This window comes from Saccopteryx leptura, chromosome 3 (assembly GCF_036850995.1).
Source record: "Saccopteryx leptura isolate mSacLep1 chromosome 3, mSacLep1_pri_phased_curated, whole genome shotgun sequence".
NCBI lineage: Eukaryota > Metazoa > Chordata > Mammalia > Chiroptera > Emballonuridae > Saccopteryx > Saccopteryx leptura.
This window is the reverse complement of record NC_089505.1, coordinates 104,764,639-104,789,015: the sequence shown is the minus strand read 5'-3', so window position 1 is coordinate 104,789,015 and position 24,377 is coordinate 104,764,639. Positions and strand designations below refer to the sequence as shown.

The window sequence follows — 24,377 nt, the reverse complement described above, 5'->3', positions numbered from 1 at the left end:
GAACAAAGCAGCAAAATTAGGAGTTTCTATAGGGAAGTAACTTTTAAATAAACTTTTTGAGCTCATGAGCAGCGCCTATGGCCAGCAGGTGGGGCCAAAGTAATAGCTTTCCAACCGTTAGCCAGCCACGTTAGAGCAATAAGCCACACAAGGCAGGAATGACATTTTTGTCCCTCTAGCAGCCAATTAGCCCAAAATTCTACTTCTGAGCTAGCTCACCTGTGAAGGTAAGGCGTTTGGCACAGGAGAGGTTTTGCGCAGGTCTAAAAGCAATAGCAGACACCATATTGAACCCACGGTTTTTTGCACAGCATGTATGCCTGATCAGGGCGGGAAGCATACTAAAAACTAGAGGGTATGCAGTCGTTCTGCAGGCTGCAACAGCTAGAGTTACCGGAGTTCAGGAGTATAGAGAGGATTAGGTAACCTGGAGGGATCTGACCTCCAGTGGGCTCGAGCCTGCAGCCTACAGCACAGCTGTAGGCAGCATGCTTGCGCTGTCCAGTTGCCAAGCCCAGTGGCAGAGGCAAAGCAGTAACTGTGTGGTGCTGGGAAGTTAGTTACAAGTGCCACCCTGTGCTCTACATCCCCACTGGCGGATCTACAGACCCAGTCTTGGAAACATGGAAGCAGAGGCTTGCAGGTTTGTGGGGTCTCCAGTCCACTTAACCTGACTGTGGGTGGCTTATCCTACCAGTCATGTCAGCCTTCCACCTGCAAACCCAGCAGCTTTAGTATTACATTCCAAACAAAGGCTTCTCAGTGGTTAAAAGTTTCACCAACTGTTCAGAAACCACTAGCAACAAATGATGTTATAAGAAATTGGGTACCACCCTGGCCGGTTGGCTCAGTGGTAGAGCGTCAGCCTGGCGTGCAGAAGTCCCGGGTTTGATTCCCGGCCAGGGCACACAGCAGAAGCGCCCATTTGCTTCTCCACCCCTCCCCTTCTCCTTCCTCTTTGTCTCTCTCTTCCCCTCCCGCAGCCGAGGCTCCATTGGAGCAAAGATGGCCCGGGCGCTGGGGATGGCTCCTTGGCCTCTGCCCCAGGCGCTGGAGTGGCTCTGGTCGCCACAGAGCGATGCCCCTCGTGGGTGTGCCGGGTGGATCCCGGTCGGGCGCATGCAGGAGTCTGTCTGACTGTCTCTCCCCTTTCCAGCTTCAGAAAAATTCAAAAATTAAAAAGAAAGAAAAAAAAAAGAAATTGGGTACCTCCCAAAGCAAAAGGACTTTACCAGAGCTGAATCCTAGGAACACTTTAACTCTCATTTTCAGAATGGAGGGTCCTACATTCATGACACAGACATTTCAAATAAATCATTTTCAAATAAGTGGCAATAGTCAAGCGCTGTATATTACCTCCATAATGAAAAACAAAATTTTTAGTATGACTTTTTGTTTTCTCACAGAATGAAAAAGCTCCAAATCCCTAAAATAGGTTAGATGGGATAGAAACCAGAGGATCCAACATTTTGGGTCTCTGTTCACTAGGTTACAGGTAGAAATTATGAGTGCAAGGCAACACACATTCAGTGGGCCTCACTCGATGTGAAGTATGCCAAGTGAAAGCCCATTCCATAACTCCAGAAGATTCATATTCAGTGCTATAAAAGAAATAAAATGATTAGATGTTCAGATTAGGCTAGTATTCCCTCTATCAGTAATAGAATCCCACTTTAATAATCTTATAATTTAAAGAATGGTTTTTTTTAAAAACTCAAGGGATGGTTTCTAAATATTGTCCAATAAAGGAAACTTTTACTCCTTAGAGAAATGGGGCTGGGACAGTGAAAACACAGAACTATCCAGTAACATCTTGTAGGATTAGAAAGAAAGGGCTTCAAAAAATGTTGGGGCAGCCCTGGCTGAGTAGTTCAGTTGGTTAGAGCATTGTCCTGATTTGGCAAAGTTGAGGGTTCAATCCCAGGTTAGGGCACATACAAGAATCAACCAATGATTGCATAAACAAACAGAACAACAAATCAGTGTTTCTCTCTCCCTTCCTCTAAAAGCAATCAATCTTTTTTTTTATGTTGGAGCAGTCATTAAAGACAAGAACCAACTTGAAGGAGCTCCCAACAGCCAAAGCAGAGACAACTGGAGCAACAAAATGACAGCACTAATCCATGAATAAAATATCCCTAAGTCCATACTGATAGAATTGAATAAATAAAATGGGGAGAGGAGACAGCTTCTCCTTACAAAATTAGTATAAATGTAGAAGGAATAATACAGTGAATTAACATTTGGCAAATGTCACTTGTTACAGGCAATAAACAATCCAAAGATGTCAAAATTAGTGAACTCAAGACTGATAAGTTTTAAAGCATATACTTCCATGAGTTACTTATTAATTACAAAGGAAAATTCAGTAACTTTACAGTGGAGAAAGCCAGCAGACACTACTTTAACCAAGTGATCAAAGTTAACATCACCAGTAATATGGACATTATGTATCTTGATATAATGCAGAGAAGGGCACATGACTTTTGTGCATTCTTGCCAAAACTAACCTCAATTTAATAGTGAGAAAATATCAGACAAATCTGAGAGGAAATCTCTAATAACTGGCTAGTACTCACCAAAAATGTCAAAATCATAAAAGGGGAAGATTCGAGAACTCACAGGTGGCCCTGGCCAGTTTGCTCAGTGGATAGTGTCAACCTGGCATGCAGATGTCCCAGGTTCAATCCCTGGTCATGGCACACATGAGAGGGGACCATCTGTTTCTTTTCCCCTCCCTCTCCCCCTTCTCTCTTCGCCAGTGGCTTGATTGGTTCGAGCATCGGTCCCAGGTGCTTAGAGGATAGCTCGGTTGATTCAAGCATCAGCCCCAGACAGGGGTTGCTGGGTGGATCCCAGTCAGGGCCTGTCTCACTATCACCTCTCCTCTCACTTAAAAACAGAACTCATAGGCTAGAGACAACTAAACGCATATGGGATCCTGGGTTGAATGCTGAGCCAGAAAAAAAGATTCCTTGGACAACTGGTACAATCCAAATAAGATCTGTAGATTAGTTAATAGTACTGTACCAATATTTACTATTTTTTATAATTGTACTATGGTTATGTAAAATGCTAACATTTGGAGGAAGGTGAGTGAAGGATATATAGGAACACTCCATATTCTTTTTGCAAAAATCTGGAAAATTATTCCAAAATAAGATTTTTTTAAAATGGAACATGTTGGGGGAATATCCAATCAAATGTAACTCAGATTAAATTGAGTGACATAAGGTACATTTTGTTCATATTGAAAGTTAAAAATGCTTTGAACTGACATGAATCATATATGGTGAGATTGTTCAGTTTCCTCATCTTCAAGGAAGGACAAAAGTAAATAAACATGTCTATTCAAAGTTTTACATTCACAAATGACAACAGAACAAATCATTTAGGACAAATAGTCAAAAGTCAACAATTTCCACTGGCAAAATTGTCATTAGCAAATAAGAGGGCTAGTTTAGCTGTATTTTTTTAAGTTAATTATAGAGGGACAGAAACATCAATTTGTTCCTGTATATGCCCCGACGGGGGATCAAACCCACAACCTTTATACATTGGGATGATGCTCCAACCAACAGAGCTATCCAGCCAGGGCTAGTTTAGCTGCATTTTGGGGTTTTCACCAAACCAACTTTTGGGCCAAACTCTTAGGAGTGAACATAGTCTTAATTATTTATAATATAAAAAACGCCAATCCTCCCCCAAATATGCAAATTAAACATCCTGGCATCCCCCCACACCCCCAAAAATTCAGGGAGAGCTAGGCAAGCAGCTTTGTTAGGGGCTCCAGATTCCTTTCAGTGTGCACCCAAAGCTATACCGGTATTTTCTATGGGATATGAAAATAAACACTGGGAAGTACTGGCTTAAACTAAACTAACACTTCAAATCGCAAAGAAGTATCTTGAATGATCTCACATCCAACCTCAATACAAGGTAGGAAAATCTAGGTAAAATTGCTTTTGAATTGCCTGACCTGTGGTGGCGCAGTGAATAAAGGATTGACCTGGAACACTGAGGTCGCCAGTTCAAAACCCCTGGGCTTGCCTGGTCAAGGCACATATGGGAGTTGATGCTTCCTGCTCCCCACCCCCCCCCCCCCACCCCGGTCTCTTTCTCTCTAACCTGAATAAATAAAATCTTTAAAAAAAAAATTGCTTTTGAATTTGTTTTCCTCAGGATATTTTCCTTTTTGAAGGTGAAATTCAAGTCAGAGATTTGAGCTAAAATTGAAAACACTGTCACATTTCTAATTTGGCGACTGGACATTTTCAAACTGATGAAAGCACAAAGGACTTCCTCATTTTGGGAAAACTTTCAATAAGCTTGGAAAATTAGAATATCTGAGTATATTGTACTGTGTCTCTGGCAGAGAAAAGTTCTCAACCTCAAATGTCAACTATAATGCTAATTACACATTAGCAGATTAATTTTGTCACATCCTTAATTTAGTAGCCTGGGCTGTATAGACTAAGATGAATGACTCATTTGAAGGCCAAACACTAACAGTATTAAACCCATTTTCAGAATTATTACAGCAGTTTTCAGACATTTAACTCCCCAACACTGGGACACCTTAAGGGCTAAAAATGTTTAAGGCAGAGCAGCCCCAAATCTTAGAAAATAAAATCACAATACCATTACAATTATATGGTTCACAAAGACCCGAAGCCACTGAAATTTCTTATTCTTGGACCTGTATCCAGGAGGAATTGTCAAAACATGCTGTATTTCAGATTAAACACGTAAATCCTTGACACTGGGCTCTATATATTTTGCACACAATTACCTGGCCAGGTTTCGACAGGGTAAGCACAGTAACTGGCACCTAATGAGCACTTACAATCAAATATTTGTTAAATGTCTTAGCAGCAGCTCTACCTTCTCTGGGAATTACCCAGAAATAAAGCCATTTTACATTTTGGCCCACCTTGCTTTGCAGAGGTCATGGTTATCTAGCTCTGGGTACAAAAGTAAACCTGAACTATTTCATCTCAGCAAACTTTCTCATGTCTCATGTCTTAAAACTCCTTTCACTCTAAATCTTTCATAAAACAGGCCAGACTCAAATAATACTAATAAATGGTACTAAGAGTGATGCTCAACAGGATCTCACGTTTATTGAGAAGTGATTAATGGTAAAAAGAAAGGCAATGCCCTTTCCTCATTGGCTGAACAAGAAACTGAAGAAACAGTCACTACACGTTTTACAATATTTTTCTCTTCCAAAATGCATTTCTGTAAACAAGTTCTTTCCACTGTTCTTAGCTGTGAAATAAAATTAACCCTGACTTAATCAGTGTAATGTACAACAGAACATTTTGTAGGACTCCTAGTACTTTACTTTGAGTAACAAAGGGTCAGAGAAAATGAACCACCGTTAAAGACACAACCTTGGGTAACACTGTTAAATTCTCCAAGACAAAAATTCTTCATAAAAATGTTCTTCCAGTTCGGAAGGGAAAAACCAAATTCCCACTTTCTGGGGTGGAGGCCCATACCTTCGAAACTCAGGTGTCTCCAAGTGCAAATGTCGAAATGGGGGGAGGAAAGGGTTTAAAAATTAGAGAAAACTGTATGCGCTTACGGATTTTAAAATCCGAAAAACATAGTAAAAAGACAAAAAAAAAAAGCATTATGCTCTGAAATCACAACCAAAGCCAAAATAAAAGGGACATTTTTCATCTAAACTACCTAGAGGGATTTTTTTAGTTTTTTCTTTTTCTTTTCATTTTCCAGTTAAGTCCTATGTCTTTTGTGAAATTCCAATACTTAAACTGCAAGTCTGCAATCGTCTTTGAAGTCAATGAAATTAAGAAAAAAGTCCTAATTCTCTTGAAGGTCATTTTTTTCCTCTTAGGATATGCAGATGCAACCGTTGTTGTGGTCTGTGCAGAACTGCCTTTTATTTTCCACGACCTTGACGTTCCTAGAGGTTAAAAAAATTGAAATGGTTAGTTAAAACTTATCTAAATATACTTAAAACTTCATAGAATAACTCTATAGAAATTTAGTTATTTGTGCTAGATAGACTATTCCCCACCAATAAAAACTTTTATTTTTTATATTTTAAACTAAAGTAGTAACACCCAGGTATCCCAATTAATACAAAATTTTTTTCACTTTAAAATTTCTCACAGGATTTATTTTCCTATTATAGTTGGTTTAGGCTAATACAATCGTCAGTCCCCAAAATATGTGCCTAACAGAAGCTATACACACACACAAACACAAGTACGTGTGTATGTATGTATATATACATATACATATATATATATATAAAATACAGTATACTGAAGAAAACCTAACAGTACTAGCGTTATCCCATTGTAGTCCCAGAGCCTTAGACATATTCACAAGCCTCAATTTCCATTTTTGTAAAGTGGGGATATGTATCTCACAGAGTTGTGAGAGAATTAATGAGCTGACATATAGAAAGCTTAGTCCAGTGGTAGTCAACCTGGTCCCTATCGTCCACTAGTGGGCGTTCCAGCTTTCATGGTGGGTGGTAGTGGAGCAACCAAAGTATAATTATATAAATAAAAAGATAGACTTAACTATAGTAAGTTGTTTTATAAAGATTTATTCTGCCAAACTTAGCAAAATTCTGACATAAAGTCCTTGGTAAGTAATTATTATATGCTTTAACTTGCTGTAATTCTGCTTTATAAATTTTATAAAGTTACTTCCCTACTTTATAAATCACCATTACTGTGAAAGTGGTGGGAGGTTAGAAAATTTTACTACTAACAGAGATACAAAAGTGGGCGGTAGGTTTAAAAAGGTTGACTACCTCTGGCTTAGTCTATAGCAGGCAATAAAATTATCCTCTTCCCCTAGAGATGGTTTAAAATCCATTTAAAGACAGATTTTTAAAACTGATTGCAATATATAAGTTTTCCTGGAAATAAATTTAAATGCTTATTTCTTATTAAGAATCATTCTTTAAGCCTTTCATAGATCTATTCTAAACAGCTTCCATGTCACAAACTACTCATGTATTGAAATTTTAAAAAATATGCCTCAATTCACAAGCCTTTTAAAAGCAAAAGCCTTAACTGGTTAGAAGTACATGTCTGAACTTACACTTGATTCATCAATCTAACTTGAGTCGAGTCACTCGCTCACATTTACACTATAGTAACTATGGTTCTAAAGTTAAATATGACTCCTACTAAAAAAAATATCAACATCTGACCTGTGGTGGCGCAGTGGATAAAGCATCAACCTGGAACGCTGAGGTCGCCGGGTCAAAACCCTGGGCTTGCCTGGTCAAGGCACGTACAAAAGTAACTACTTACTATAAGTTGATGCTTTCCACTTCCCTGCTCTCCCCTCTAAAAGTCAATAAATAAAATTAAAAAAAAAAAAAAAAGAGGCCCTGGCCGGTTGGCTCAGCGGTAGAGCGTCGGCCTAGCGTGCGGAGGACCCGGGTTCGATTCCCGGCCAGGGCACACAGGAGAAGTGCCCATTTGCTTCTCCACCCCTCCGCCGCGCTTTCCTCTGTCTCTCTCTTCCCCTCCCGCAGCCAAGGCTCCATTGGAGCAAAGATGGCCTGGGCGCTGGGGATGGCTCTGTGGCCTCTGCCTCAGGCGCTAGAGTGGCTCTGGTCGCAATATGGCGACCCCCAGGATGGGCAGAGCGTCGCCCCTGGTGGGCGTGCCGGGTGGATCCCGGTCGGGCGCATGCGGGAGTCTGTCCGACTGTCTCTCCCCGTTTCCAGCTTCAGAAAAATGGAAAAAAAAAAAAAAATTGAAAATAAAAAAAATAAAAATAAAAAAAAAAAGAGAGCGAGAGAGAGAGAATATCAACTAGCAGTTACAGACTTCCATGTTCCAGGCACTGTTTATAATAATGATCTTCATATCCACCCCACAAAGATTCCTGCTTTAGACATAAGAAACTAAAAGCTCAATCAAAATACTTTAACAAATGTTACCTAAACACCAAAATTCAAACCTAGGAATATATGGCTCTTTTTCTATACCATGTTATTACAAATATTTATGTTAAAGTCAACAAAGTGAGGCTTTATGATAAATTTACTACCCTAAAACTAAATTGCTCCATGAATATAAAAAAATGGTACTTTATTCAGAAAGAACAGTTCTCTTTTTGTGATGTCCCACTTCACATCACAAAAGAAAACATTGTAACTATGTCAGATGATGGATATGAACTAAATATTGTGGTAATCAATTCTATATAGATATATAAAACAATTATATTGTATATTTTAAACCAGGCGTCCCCAAACTACAGCCCGCAGGACGCATGCGGGCCCCCTGAGGCCATTTATCTGGCCCCCGCCGTACTTCCGAAGGGGCACCTCTTTCATTGGTGGTCAGTGTACTGGAGTACTGTATGTGGCGGCCCTCCAATGGTCTGAGGGACAGTGAACTGGCCCCCTGTGTAAAAAGTTTGGGGACCCCTGCTAAACTAATACAATGTCAAACATGCAATTAGAGATTTATTTATTTATTTTTTACAGAGAAAGTCAGAGAGAGGGATAGATAGGGACAGACAGACAGGAACGGAGAGAGATGAGAAGCATCAATCATCACTTTTTCGTTCCGACACCTTAGTTGTTCATTGATTGCTTTCTCATATGTGCCTTGACCATGGGCCTTCAGCAGACCAAGTAACCCCCTTTCTCGAGCCAGCAACCTTGGGTCCAACCTGGTGAGCTTTGCTCAAACCAGATCAGCCCGCGCTCAAACTGGCGACCTCGGGGTCTCAAACCTGGGTCCTCGGCATCCCAGCCCAATGCTCTATCCACCGCACCACCGCCTGGTCAGGCTAAACATGCAATTATATCTCAATAAAACTGGAAAAATATTCTGTCTATTATTTTAATGTAATATAACCCCAGGAAAACAATGTGTCCCAAACTGCATTGATAAAAAAGAAAACCTAGACTTTGCCAAATCCATTTTTCCCTAAGAAACACGAATATATGTAAGTTCATCAGCATGCTTAATACCAGCCATTTAGAGTTGTCAGAAAAAATCAAAACAGCATTGTGTAATTGCACATACAGCATCAACTCATTTTTAAATAAAATCTGTTCCTCTTTATGTACCACCAAGTCCACAACTACTTTTGTTCAGTTATGCCTCAAATATAACATAAAACTATTCCTGAATCTTAACTATACAATGATATCAAGAAGGCAAGTTCAACCTATGCCTTAATGTAAACCTGTATGCCAGGTTTAAATTATGCAAATTACATACAATCAAATGGCATTAGCCTTCTTGACTTCCTGCTCAGCATCAAGAAAACATCACATTGGTACAATTCAGCAACAAGGGGTCCCCAAACTTTTTACACAGGGGGCCAGTTCACTGTCCCTCAGACCATTGGAGGGCGGGACTATAAAAAAAACTATGAACAAATCCCTATGCATACAGCACATATATTATTTTAAAGTAAAAAAACAAAACGGGAATACACTATTTAAAATAAAGAACAAGTGAACTTAAATCATCAAACTGACCAGTATTTCAATGGGACCTATGGGTCTGCTTTTGACTTACGAGATGCTCAATGTTCAGTTCCATATTTGTCACTGTTAGCTGTAACAAGTGATATGATGCGCTTCCGCTTCCGGAGCCCTGACGCGTCCATCCCGCGTCACTGGAAGTAGTACTGCATGTGAGCGACGCCGCGCTTTGCGGAGCCGCCATATAAGAGTACTCACTGGCCACCAATGAAAGAGGTCCTCTTCTGGTAGTGCGGCGGGGGCTGGGTAAATGGCCTCAGGGGGCTGCATGTGGCCCAAAGGCCGTAGTTTGGGCCACTGCAGCAAGGTAACGAACTTACTCTGGAAATCCTATATATACTACGTATTTTCCTATACATAAGTACCTTTTCACTCAAATGAAGCACTTGACAGCTAGCTTCTCCTGGACAAATCTTAATTACCAGCGCCACTGTTCTTGCTCTTTAAGGCCACTGTCAAATCAAGTAAGGGTAACTTTTTTTTTCTGTGCGGTTTATTTATTTAATGTATTTTTTTAATTATTTTTACAGAGGAGTGAGACTGAGAGTGAGAGAGAAAGGAGGGAAGAGCAGGAAGCATCAACTCCCATATGTGCCTTGACCAGATAAGTACAGGGTTTCGAACAGGCAACCTCAGTGTTCCAGGTCAATGCTTTATCTACTGCATCACCACAAGTCAGGCCTCAAGTAAGGGTAACTTGAACACAGCACTGCCATACTGTGGTAGTCAATCTTTCTATTATTTTTTATTTTTCAATTACAGTTAAAACTCAGTATTATTTTGTATTAGTTTTAAGTGTACAGCATAGCGGTTATATAATCATTTACTTTACAAAGTGTTCCCCTGGTATTTCCAGAACCCACCTGGAAGCAAACACAAGTTATTTCCTATGCTGTACTTTACATCCCCAAGGCGGTTTTATAACTACCAACTTCTACTTCTTAATCCCTTCACCTTTTCCACCCAGTCCCTCCAACCCCCGCTCCCCTCTGGCAACTATCAGTCTGTTATATGTCTATGAGTGTTTCAATATTGTTTTACTTTTATTCTGTTCTTTAGATTCCACATATAAGGGAAATCATATAAGTATTTGTCCTTCTCTAGCTGACTTACTTCAGTGAGCATAATACCCTCTAGGTCCATCCACTGCAACAATCTCATAACCAAGACGGCTACTGAACAGCTAATGTGTGTGTGTTGGGGTGTTAGCATACACAGCATGGATATGCTGGACAAAGGAATGATTCACATGCCCTCCTGGATGAGGCAGAACAGCATGAGATTTCATCACACTACTCAGAATAGTGGCACACAATTTAAAACTTACAATTTTTTATTTCTAGGATTTTACATTTTTGGACTAGCTGACTACAGATAACTAAAACTATGAAAAGTAAAACCACAGATAAGGGGGGGAGCTGTCGTACAGTTCTTTGTTTTTTACAGAGACAGAGAGAGAGTCAGAGAGAGGAATAGACAGGGACAGATAGGAACAGAGAGAGATGAGAAGCATCAATTATCAGTTTTTCATTGAGACACCTTAGTTGTTCATTGATTGCTTTCTCATATGTGCCTTGACCATGGGCCTTCAGCCGACTGAGTAACCCCTTGCTCGAGCCAGCGACCTTGGGTCCAAGCTGGTGAGCTTTTGCTCAAACCAGATGAGCACCCGCTCAAGCTGGCAACCTCAGGGTCTCAAACTTGGGTCTTCCGCATCCCAGTCCGACACTCTATCCACTGCACCACCACCTGGTCAGGCTGTCGTAGTTTTGATGTATACACACACAAGCTTATAACATCCATCTTCTCAAATAAAGATATGCAAGCATTTATATCATTCCATCTTACAAAGTAAAATTTAGTACCAATTAAAAAAATAAATGATCCAGAGGATTTTAAATATATTATATTTGTAAACATTATCATTTTTAAAAAATATGAATTGGAAACAGGAGTCAGTATGACCTTGAAGGGCCTCCCACTGCCCATATCTGTGACAATTTGAGCATTATATAACCTTAGATAAATGAGCAAGTATCATAGTAATATGTGAAATAGGCAAGAATTAGCACTGAATGCTAAAACTAAAGGGTGAAAATATGATGAATAAGGCATTTATATAGTCTCAAACTATTTTCCCACTTATTAAAATAGTAGCTTTACAGTGAAGAACCTGGTGAACACCCTAAGTGATCAAAGGTAACACTACCAATAATGTCATAAACAGATATCTCATATACCTCCCTAATGTGATGCACTGAGGACAAAAGTCACTTATGTGTAGTACTCTGGCCAGAAAAGCTTATTCCGAATATATTTAATGAGAAAACCTAGACAAAGTGAGGGACATTACACAAAAATAAACTGCATATATACTTCAGAAATGTCAATGTCAAAAAAAAACAAAACAAAACAGGGTAGGGTGTGGGTATGTGTATAACCAATTGCATATTAAAAAAACAAAAAGACACGAAGACTAAAAGATCCTGTACTGCAGTGGTCCCCAACCTTTTTTGGGCCACGGACCGGTTTAATGTCAGAAAATATTTTCACGGACCGGCCTTTAGGGTGGGACGGATAAATGTATCACATGACCAAGACAAGCGTCAAGAATGAGTCTTAGATAGATGTAACAGAGGGAATCTGGTCATTTTTTAAAAAATAAAACATCGCTCAGACTTAAATATAAATAAAATGGAAATAATGTAAGTTATTTATTCTTTCTCTGCGGACCGGTACCAAATGGCCCACGGACTGGTACTGGTCCACAGCCTGGGGTTGGGGACCACTGCTGTACTGTAACCTGGGCCACCATAAAGAAACAAAAAAATAGGCCCTGGCCGGTTGGCTCAGTGGTAGAGCGTCGGCCTGGCGTGCGGGGGACCCGGGTTCAATTCCCGGCCAGGGCACATAGGAGAGGCGCCCATTTGCTTCTCCACCCCCCCCTCCTTCCTCTCTGTCTCTCTCTTCCCCTCCCGCAGCCGAGGCTCCATTGGAGCAAAGATGGCCCGGGCGCTGGGGATGGCTCCTTGGCCTCTGCCTCAGGCGCTAGAATGGCTCTGGTTGCAACAGAGCGATGCCCCAGATGGGCAGAGCATCACCCCCTGGAAGGCATGCCGGGTGGATCCTGGTCGGGTGCATGCGGGAGTCTGTCTGCCTCCCCGTTTCCAACTTCAGAAAAATACAATAAATAAATAAACAAACAAATATTGCTATCAAGGACATTAAGTCTACTAGTAAAATATGAATATTTGTTGGTTAGATAACAGTACTATGTCAGTATGAAATTTCCTGATTTTAATAATCACACTGTAGGCCCTGGCCAGTTGGCTCAGCGGTAGAGCGTTGGCCTAGCGTGCGGAGGACCCGGGTTCGATTCCCGGCCAGGACACACAGGAGAAGCGCCCATTTGCTTCTCCACCCCTCCGCCGCACTTTCCTCTCTGTCTCTCTCTTCCCTTCCCACAGCCAAGGCTCCATTGGAGCAAAGATGGTCCGGGCGCTGGGGATGGCTCTGTGGCCTCTGCCTCAGGCGTTAGAGTGGCTCTGGTCGCAACATGGCGACGCCCAGGATGGGCAGAGCATCGCCCCCTGGTGGGCAGAGCGTCGCCCCCTGGTGGGCGTGCCAGGTGGATCCCGGTCAGGCGCATGCGGGAGTCTGTCTGACTGTCTCTCCCCGTTTCCAGCTTCAGAAAAATGAAAAATAATAATAATAATAATAATAATCACACTGTAGTTTTAAGTACACATTCTTAAAAACCACACAACAAAATATTTAGGAGAAAAAATCATGTCTGGAATTTACTCTTAAATTGTTCCAAAAAAACTACATGCAAAGCTCCAAAAAGGATATTAAAACAAGAGTGACAAAATAGTACATTGGTAAATCTGGGTGAAGAGTATATTAGAGTTCTTTGTACTATTCTTGAAATTTCTCTGAATTTGAAATTATTTCAAAACAGGAAGTTAATAAAATGGGGAAACAACAATTTTCTGTTAATTCTTCTGCAAAATTGGCTTCATTAAAAAGTTATCTTGACTTGTGGTGGTGCAGTGGATAAAGCGTCGACCTGGAATGCTGAGGTCACCAGTTCAAAACCCTGGGCTCGTCTGGTCAAGGCACAATGGGAGTTGGTGCTTCCTGCTCCTCCTTCCTTCTCTCTCTCCTCTCTAAAATGAATAAAAATTAATGCCTGGCCTGTGGTTGTGCACTGGATAGAGTGCACCCTGAGTTCACTAGTGTGAAACCCTGGGTTTGCCCTGTTCAAGGCACATACGACAAGCAACCAACAAACAGCTAGAGTGAAGCAACTACTTCTCACCCCCCCCCCACCTCCCTGTAAAAACAATAAGATCTAAAAAAAAATTAAAAGAATTTTTTTAAAAAGTTATCTTAAAATCAACCAATGGAGCCTGGCCTACGGTGGTACAGTAGATAAGAGAGTCTACATAGAATGCTGAGGTCACCAGTTCGAAACCCTGGGCTTGCCAGGTCAAGGCATATACAACAAGCAAGCAATGAACAACTTAAGTGAAGCAAGTATGACTTGACACTTATTGCTTCTCCTTCCCTCTGTAAAATGAATAAAACCTCAAAAAAAAAAAAAAAACCAACAGATCCTAGCCAGGTGCTCAGTTGGTTAGAGCATCCTCCCGATACACCAAGGCTGTGGGTTCAATCCCCTATTAGAGCACATACAAGAATCAACCAATGGCCTGACCAGGTGGTGGCACAGTGAATAAAGAGCATCAGACTGAGATGCAGAGGACCCAGGTTCGAGACCCCAAGGTCACCAGCTTGAGCGCGGGCTCGTCTGGTTTGAGCAAAATCCCACCAGCTTGAACCCAAGGTCGCTGGCTCCAGCAAGGGATTACTCGGTCTGCTGAAGGCCTGCGGTCAAGGCACATATGAGAAAGCAATCAATGAACAACTAAGGTGTTTGCAACGCGCAATGAAAAACTAATGATTGATGCTTCTCATCTCTCTCTGTTCACGTCTGTCTATCCCTCTCTCTGACTCACTCTCTGTCTCTGTAAAAAATAAAAAAATTAAAAAAAAAAAGAATCAACCAATGAATATATAAATAAGTGGAAAACTAATCAATGTCTCTCTCTCAAATCAATCAATAAAAAATTTAAATAAAAATAAAATTTACCAACAAATGCGTAAGTGGAACAACAAATTGATGTTTCTCTCTCCCCCTCCCTCTTTCAAATCAATTTTAAAAAGTTATCTTCAGGTTTCTATGAAAGACTTCCCTTACAGCAGGTTTTCTTTCATTTTTGTGACTATTTTCCTATTACCACTGTGAACAATTCCACTAAATACTTTGACAATTATGGTCAAAGAGCTTCACCTGTAGGTTAGCTGTACTTGACATTTCTAATCAACCAGTCCTACCTACCATGATAATAATAAACAAAAAGCAGGAAAGGGGGGGGGGGGCAGGCAGACAAGAATGATGTGACTATACAGTAAAAGGGAAAAGGCAGAACACCACATTAAAGCAAACTTGGACCTCCTATGGATCTGAATTCCAGCTAGAACTGCCATAAGCACAACATAACATTTTGGTATGCCAGATATTCCAGCTTTTATGCATGAAGATGCTACTGACTCATCATAACAGGAAAACTAGTGTAGTAAGCTGGTTTTCCCTGTAGAGTTGCCATGTGGAGCCTAACACACTTTTTTAACCTATGTTCCTGGAGCCACATGCAAGGCAGGTACAGTGAGATGTTGCAGGAACAGGCCAGAGTAGCCAATCCAGGTCAATCTCCTGCCATAGGTTGGCTGTCCACGGTACAAAGAGGTTAACCTAAGATCTTCAAACACAAATACAAAAATTAATTATAAAGTCCAAGTTAACCAAAAAAACAGCCCTAATGTTAAAAAGGAAAGATGTATTCCCTAAGATTTTAATGAATTCACAACTCCATAAAAAAAGTTCTACTGGGACACTTGTTCTAATCTTTAAATCAGCCCACACCTCAAAGAGTACAGTAAAGAGACTAAAGAAACAATCTTAAATAAATCTAAAGGTGTTAAGAAACTATAAATAAGGAGAAGATTCTAGCCTTCAATATCTGATTCATATAATACTCACACTATCTACCCACCCCACTTCCCCATTTTATATCTATTATATAATTATAAAATACAAAGCTGCTGTCTCTAGAGGAAATACCCTAAAAGCCTGTAGGGGCAATGTTACTTTAAAAGTCTATATATTTGAAATTTCTTCCTATAAGACATACACAGTTGACCCTTGAACAAGAGGGGGTTAGGGGAACCCCCCCCAACATACAGTCTGCTGAAAATCAACTTGTAATTTTTTTTTTTAGAGAGAGAGAGAAAAGAGATGAGAAGTATCAACTCACAGCTGCAGCACTTTAGTTGTTAACTGATTGCATCTCATACAAATTTCAGTACCCTTGGCCAAAGATGAGAATGCTTAAGATAGGTGAACATGAAAAAAATGTAATTTTATTAAAACCACTTTCATTCCTTTATTTGCTTTATATGGCTTATAAAATCAATCTTTATAGTCTCTGATGCTATTAACAGAAGTTAAATGAGTCTAATGGCAGAAAGACTGAGTTACATATAATATTATGTCTTCCATAGGTGAAGGAACAAAAATATTTTCCATCAGTTCTCCAATTTAAAGCAGGCAGAGTGGCTCAGTTAGTTCAAATGTTGTCCCAATGCACCAAGGATGTGAGTTCCATCCTCAGGTCAGGGCACTTAAAGAAAAATAGAAAATAAAAATAAATGAAGCAGGGTTGTAATAGTTTTATTAAAAATATCTTCCTTCTGCCTGGCCAGGCGGTGGCGCAGTGGATAGAGCATCGTACTGGGATGAGGAGGACCCAGGTTCAAGACCCCAAGGTCGCCAGCTTGAGTGTGGGCTCATCTGGTTTGAGCAAAGCTCACCAGCTTGGACCCAAGGTCGCTGGCTCCAGCAAGGGGTTACTCAGTCTGCTGAAAGCCCGCGGTCAAGGCACATATGAGAAAGCAGTCAATGAACAACTAAGGTGTCCCAACGCAGAACGAAAAACTAATGATTGATGCTTCTCATCTCTCTGTTCCTGTTTGTCCCTATCTATCCCTCTCTCTCTTTAAAAAAAAAAAAACTTCCTTCTTCTCATCCCCTTTTGAATTTTTCTAGGTGTAGAAAAGGACATCTAGTTGGAATAATTTCTGGGAACTGACGTAAGAGCACCAAGATGAAGTAAATGCATTAACTAATAACCTTTCCTACCATCAAATCCAAAACTGCTAATTAGTAGCTGAACCCCTATATACATTTCACTAAAAGGGGCTGAAGTCAAGTCTGGATAATCCACTATTTTCAGTGCCTGAATAAGCAATCTGACTAGTAACACAGAACAAAGAATAAGTTAGGTACATGAAGATTTTTCAGCTTAACTAAAAGTAAATTAGAAAACCAAATAAAGCCCTGGCCAGATAGCTTGGTTGCTTGGAGCATCATCTCAAGAGAGCAGAGGTTGCTGGGTTCAATCCTGGTCAGGGCACATATAGGAGATGTTCCTGCCTCTCTCTCTCAAAAAGAAAAAAAGAAAAAAAAAGAAATCCAAATAGAATGGTTGGACAGGTTTGACCATTCTCAGTATCATCCCTTTGCTCTCCAACAGGAACTACATTTGAACCGAAATTAATTTCACAACAAAACCAATCTCTCAAAACACTTCATAATACAATTAAACAGGTAAGGTTTTTAGTAGCTTGTCAAATCCCTCCCTATTCCCAGCATAAACATATTCTGCATTTGTGCTCTCTTAAGTCTATTCTAAGCAGCCCTGGCCGGTTGGCTCAGCGGTAGAGCATCGGCCTGGTGTGCGGGGGGGACCCGGGTTCGATTCCCGGCCAGGGCACATAGGAGAAGCGCCCATTCGCTTCTCCACCCCCTCCTCCTTCCTCTCTGTCTCTCTCTTCCCCTCCCACAGCCAAGGCTCCATTGGAGCAAAGATGGCCGGGCGCTGGGGATGGCTCCTTGGCCTCTGCCCCAGGCGCTAGAGTGGCTCTGGTCTCAGCAGAGCGTCACCCCTGGTGGGCGTGCAGGGTGGATCCCGGTCGGGCGCATGCGGGAGTCTATCTGACTGTCTCTCCCCGTTTCCAGCTTCAGAAAAATACAAAAAAAAGAAAAAAAAAGAAAAAAGTCTATTCTAAGCATTAGACCAAAAAATAGAAAACCAGTAGTACTATTAAGTATTAGGTCAAAAGTTATCGAAGAATATGATTAGTTCAAAGTAAACAAAGGTGTGTGTATATTTATGTGTACATATACATATATAAGCCTGACTTTGTAAATCACAGTAATCATTCATAAAGACCGTTATGCAAACAATCTCAATATATATATTTAATCTTCCTAACAACCTGATATGGTATATTCCCTATTTCTAAAAAAATACTAAGGCTCAGAAGTTTACTTGCTCAAATCAGTGATAGTGGAAGATAATACACCAGGTCTTCTTCCAGAGCCCCTAGCCTTTCCACAACTATACATAGGATAGGTTAACAAGACACAGAATCTGGGATTCTAATATATGTGTACCTAAATATTTTTTAAAGGCCTGTCAATCTAATACACTTAACAGAATCCCTTCCCACATTCCAAAAAACTGATTACCTTTAAAAATCTAAGTTTGGGCCCTGGCTGGTTGGCTCAGTGGTAGAGCATCGGCCTGGCATGAGGAAGTCCCGGGTTCGATTCCCGGCCAGGGCACACAGGAGAAGCGCCCATCTGCTTCTCCACCCCTCCTCCTCTCCTTCCTCTCTCTCTCTTCCCCTCCCGCAGCCGAGGCTCCACTGGAGCAAAGATGGCCCAGGTGCTGGGGATGACTCCATGGCCTCTGCCTCAGGCGCTAGAGTGGCTCTGGTGGCAACAAAGCAACGCCCCGGATGGGCAGAGCATCGCCTCCTGGTGGGCATGCCGGGTGGATCCCGGTCGGGCGCATGCGGGAGTCTGTCTGACTGCCTCCCCGTTTCCAGTTTCAGAAAAATACAAAAAAAAAAAAAAAAATCTTAGTTTGGACAACTTCAGGTTGGCTAGTGGCCACTACATCTCATAGCTTAAAATTACCTAACAACTCTAAAAATTTAATGTGCCCACAAAAAGGAAGACACAATAAAAGGGACATTAAATGTAAAACTTAAAACATTAAAGCCTCTTAAAAGTAGCCATAATGCCTCTAAAGAGATTATAATATGAATGCTCTTAAAGAGATTATAACATGAAGAACATATGTAGAATGTTAAACCAAAGGCACTGCCACCTTTTAATGGACAAAAAGTATATGCAAGCCTGACCAGGCGGTGGTGGAGTGGATAGAGCATCGGACTGGGATGTGGAGGACCCAGGTTTGAGACCCCGAGGTTGCCAGCTTGAGCGCGGGCTCATCTGGCTTGAGCAAAGCTCACCACCTTGGACCCAAGGTTGCTGGCTCAAGCAAGGGGTTACTCGGTCTGCTGAAGGCCCACGGTCAAGGCACATATGAGAAAGCAATGAACAACTAAGGTGTCGCAACGAAAAACTGATGATTGATGCTTCTCATCTCTCTCTGTCCCTATCTATCCCGCTCTGACTCTCTCTAAAAAAAAACAAAACACCCTTTCAGACTTAAGGAGGCCACAGTATTAAAAGGTACATTTAGACTTATCAGACACACGTGAATTCTACCAGTTTCTCAAGATGAACTCTTGAGTCTAGCCAGGGCAAGACTATAGTACTAAGAAAGAAAACTAGAAATCAAACTTGCAAGAAAATAAGCATGAAAAGTCTTAGCCAGTAAGCTTGGTTAGAGTGTTGACCCAAAACACCAAGGTTGTGGGTTCGATTCCAGTCAGAGCACATACAGGAAGTGACCAACACACGCAAAACTAAGTGAAACCATTAATAAATGCTTCTTTCTCTTTCTCCCTCCCTCACTCTCTTCCTCTTTAAATTTTAAAAATGATAAAAAAACCCAGAACTTTTGTAAAGCAGAGAGCACACAAAACTTTTGACTAATGACATACATAATTAAGGAGTTCTCAAACTTGAAGTGCAAGAGAATCACCTAGAATTGACAGATGCAGATTCCAAGGCCCCACCCCCAAAGACACTCAATTCAGTAGGTGAGGGAGGACAAAAATCTTCAGTCTAAGTACTCCCAGATGGTAACTTGTGCAAATTAAGTAACTTTTCTTCAGTCACTTCTAATCGTTTAATACATAGGGAGTTTACTAAATAAAATTTCTAGGTTAGGAAGTCTGGGAGCAAAACCTAGTTATCAGTATTTTTATAAAGACTTTGCAGATGACTCAAAGTTTGTTTTAAATCTTTGATACCATTTTTTGAAGTACATATTCTGAAGCACTCCCCCCTGTTCTCCTCCCCATCCCTTTGCAGGTTTATGGACTACAAGTAAAGTAACATGTGCCATAGTGACTAAATTACACAAAAACTTGTCTGGGTACTAGCTCTGCCACTAAAGTGAAGTAATCTTGCAATTTGTGTACAAATAAGAGTAAGGTAGAATAAATCCTTCCCGTGCAATTTATAACATTATCCAGAACAATGTGTTCCTACTTATCCTTGCTGCCTTAACAGCAACTTGCACAAGGTTAGGTAGAGCAGATCCTCTTCACTGCATTTTGGTGCTTATGATGAGGGACAATTAAACCTTAGCACTCAATTAATTATGCTCTCCTCATAAATGCACAAAAACATGGCAGGCTACTAGCATCAGCAGGTAACAGAACATTTTTAATTATTTTAAATGATAAATTTGAAGCTGTAGCTAGGTATAAAAACAAAAAAGCTTTGGGACAAAACAAATTCCAGTTCTTCTACAACTTTATGTGTCATGAAAAAAGTTATTCCTTTTTTTGAATAAAATTTTGATTTCAGATATAGAAAGGAAGGGGGAGCGAAGGGGGAGGAGAGGGGGAGAGGAGGAAGGGAACAGGAGGAAGGGGAGAAGAGGATGGGAGGAGGGGTAGAAGGGAGAGAGGGGAAGAGGGGGAGCAAGGAAGAAGGGGAGAGGAAAAGGGAGAGAGGGAAGGAGGGAGAGGGGAAGGAAGGAGGGAAGAAGGGAGAGGGGAAGGAGGGAGGGGAGGGGGGAGAAGGGGAATGAAGGAGGGAAGAAGAGAGAGGGGAAGAAGGGAGAGGGGAAGGAAGGAGAGGAGAAGGAGGGAGAGGGGAAGGAAGGAGGGGAAAGAGGGAGAGGGGAAGGAGGGAGAGGGGAAGGAAGGAGGGAAAGAGGGAGAAGGGAAGGAGGGAGGAAAAGAGAGGGGAAAGAGGGAGAGGGGGAGGGAAGGAGGGAGAAAGAGAAAGAGAGTGAGAAACTGATTTGTTGTTCCATTTAGTTGTGCATTCATTGGTTGTTTCTTGCATGTGCCCTACCCAGGGATCAAACACACAACCCTGGCCTGTTGGGAGGATGCTCTAACCAACTTGAGCTACCTGATCAGGGCAAAAGTTATACCTTTTTTAATAACTTTATATTATATTCCTTTTTCATTGCTTCTCAGTCTTTTTGGTTAGGTAGGTATATTATAAAAAAAGGTATATTATATTATATTAGGTATATTTTATACCTTTTTGAATAACCCTAACCTGCTGCTCATCCCATATTCCTTATTTCCCAGTTCCCTACCTGTAAAATGAAGATAAACTTTTTTACAGGATTATGGTAAAGATACAAAAAATTCTTAATATACAGATGTCCAAAGACTGACTAAATATGTGGGTATATACCTGAATAAGTGGAAAAAGCAAAATAAACTACCAGGCCGCATGCAGCCCCCTGAGGCCATTTATCCGGCCCCCCACCGCACTTCCAGAAGGGCCACCTCTTTCATTGGTGGTCAGTGAGGGGAGCACTGAATGTGGTGGCCTCCAACGGTCTGAGGGACAGTGAACTGGCCCTCTGTGTAAAAAGTTTGGGACCCCTGAATAACTATATATAGAAACCACTTGTGTAGGAAAAGAGAAAGCAAAATGCCAAAATGAGTCAAGAAATTATGGGTTATTTTTCTTTCATTTTCTACACTTTTTATAATTTGGTTATATTTTATAATGAAAAATAAATACATATCCCTCAAAACCACCACCTTCCGATCTCCCCTCCCCACGACGCCCCTAATCGGCAGGAAGTAGCCAGACGAATAGCAGCGCCCCTATTTAACACAAATCGGAATGTAAGGTTGGTGGACAATGGGGAAGGGTCATATGAGGAACCAGACCTGGGAACTTCGGCTGGAACCGCCCACACCCATGCACGCCAAAAGAAACTTCCCAGGAGTCCTTGGGAAAAGAGCGACTGTCCACCAGCCAGTGAGATTTTGCCACGTCATATCAACTCACCTCCATCCTATAGACCCTTTTAATTTTCCCCACACGGTTTCCTCCATGCGACTTCTCTGGACCCTGTCCCCCGGACCAGAGAACCTCATGGGGTGGGAAGCGCTGTACTAAATAAAGCTTTTGCTTATCCATACTTCATAAAAAAATAAACAAATAAATAAATAAATAAATACAAAGACAAAATTTGGAAACAGAAAATATGCAGTTTACATGAAATCAAAGCTTATATAAGTCTGTCTTTCCTAAATGGGCTTCATGTTTACACAAGTGATACAGCCAAATGTTTAACTCTGATATATGTAATAGTACTAATTACCTCATGTACCACCAGATACAATGGTAACAGTAAGTACAGATGAGTTAAAAAGAAAAGCAACTGCAACTGCCTTCCTCTCCCCTTTCTCCTTCATATCTAATATTAGTTCACACTTCACTTAAGGGTTAGCCTTTTTCTTCCCTCAGCTTTCCACTATCTTTTCCTATCCATCTTTCCAGACCAAACTCAAACCCAGTCTCCCATTAAAATGTCTTGACCTTGACAACTGGTGGTACAGTGCAGAGCGCGTAAAACTGGGACGCTGAGGTCCCAGGTTCAAAATCCCAAGGTTGATGGCTTGAGCACATGCTTGTTGACGTGATCCCATGGTTGCTGGCTTGAGGAGGGGGTCACTGACTTAGCTGGAGCCCCACAGTCAAGGCACATGAGAAGCAATCAATGAACAACTAAAGTGACGCAACTATGACTCTGGAATGGGGAGAGGGTCAGAAAAAAAATGTCTTGATTCCATCCTAACTGGTCTTTCTATTCTTTTCCTCTGCATTTGGGTCTCATACTGTAAAATTGGCACTTTAATACACACTCCTATACTGTTCATCTCATAACTCGGTATCTTCTCCCTATGGTTAACTGGAGTTAAACCAATTCAATGAGGAATTATTTATTCAGCAAGGGACAAAACCCATTAAGGCACAATTTACTGAGCTACTTGTTATAACTATACTGCTCAAAAAAATTAGGGGATATTTTATCACTTCATATTCATTTTGAAATATCCCCTAGTTTTTGTGAGTAGAGAAGAATTTGGTCCAGGGGAGGTGGAGTAGAAAGACAGAAGGGATAATCTGAGCTCCCCAACACACTCAAGAGCCTTTCTTCTTGCTCATTTAAAAACTTGTAAGATTCAACAGTAAAAGAGATCATTTTTGTCGTAATTCAGAAAACAGTCTTTTCTCCTCTATGTTCAACTCTTGAGCAGCTACAGGTAAGAGTTCCTTATTGCCCTGGCTGGTTGGCTCAGTGGTATAGTGTCAGCCCAGCATGTGGATGTCCTGGGTTCAATTTCTGGTCAGGGCACACAGAAGCAACCATCTGCTTCTTCACTCTTCCCTCTCTATTCTCTCTCTCTCTTCCTCTCCTGCAGCCAAGGCTGTACTGGAGTACGTTGGTCTAGGAGCTGAGGATGGCTCCATGGCCTCACCTCAGGTGCTGGAATGGCTCCAGTTGCAACGGAGCAATAGCCCCAGATGGGCAGAGTATCACCCCCTGGTGGGCTTGCCAAGTGGATCCCAGTCAGGAGCATGCAGGAGTCTGTCTCTCTGCCTTCCTGCTTCTCATTTAAGGAGGAAAAGAAAAAGAGTCCCTTATCATATTTTTCCTTTAAACTAGGGCAAAGCTAATGCTAGCCTAACCAGGCAGTGGTGCCGTGGACAGAGCATCAGACTGGGACACAGAGGACCCAGGTTCAAAACCCTGAGGTTGCCAGCTGGAACAAGGGGTCACTCGGTCTGTTGTAGCCCCCGGGTCAAGGCACATATGAGAACACAATCAATAAACTAAGGCGCCACAACAAAGAATTTATGCTTCTCATCTCTCTCCCTTCCTGTCTGTCTGTTCCTATCTGTCCCTCTGTCAACAACAACAAAAAAAGCCAATGCTATAGCCTCCCTACCTCCTATGACATATGTGTCTTCCTAATCCTCTCCCCCTCCAGAGTAAGCAAACTAACATACTTACATGAGATGCTAAAGCTGCAGAATCCTTACATTTCTTCAATTTCAAAGCAGATCTCCCACCCCAACTTCTACCCACCATTCCTCTATTTTTAAAAAATTCATGTCATCCAATGAGTTACACATTATGTTTCATAAAGGGATGCTTGGGGGATTTTCCAGGGGTAAGGAGGCTACACATATAAAGTCAACCATTTGAGTAAAGTTTTGTTTGGGGGCTGGGTTGGGGAACGGGGTATTCCACTGCTAATGTTTGAAAATTGTTAGACCAGTGTTTTTCAACCACAGATCTGCAGACCAATCCACCAGAAATATTGTGCCAGTCCATGAAAAAGTAACCACCCTGCCTGGCCTGTGGTGGCGCAGCAGATAAAGCATCGACTTGGAACACTGGGGTCACCAGAGTGAAACCCTTATCAAGGCACATAAGACAAGCAACTACTATGAATTGATGCTTCCTGTTCCCCCACTCACTTTCTCTTT

At 41.4% G+C, this 24,377-nt stretch overlaps 1 protein-coding gene across 1 annotated transcript in view; it reads right to left on the bottom strand.

The window, feature by feature from the left end:
• Positions 1-5,098: 5,098 nt before the first annotated feature.
• The window catches only part of YTHDF2 (YTH N6-methyladenosine RNA binding protein F2), a 40,006-nt gene continuing 20,727 nt past the window's right edge, over positions 5,099-24,377 (bottom strand). Inside the window, exon 5 of the mRNA XM_066375621.1 lies at positions 5,099-5,932. Within this exon, the coding sequence (XP_066231718.1) occupies positions 5,909-5,932 (24 nt within the window). The 3' untranslated portion in view covers positions 5,099-5,908. The remainder of the gene's footprint in view (positions 5,933-24,377) is intronic.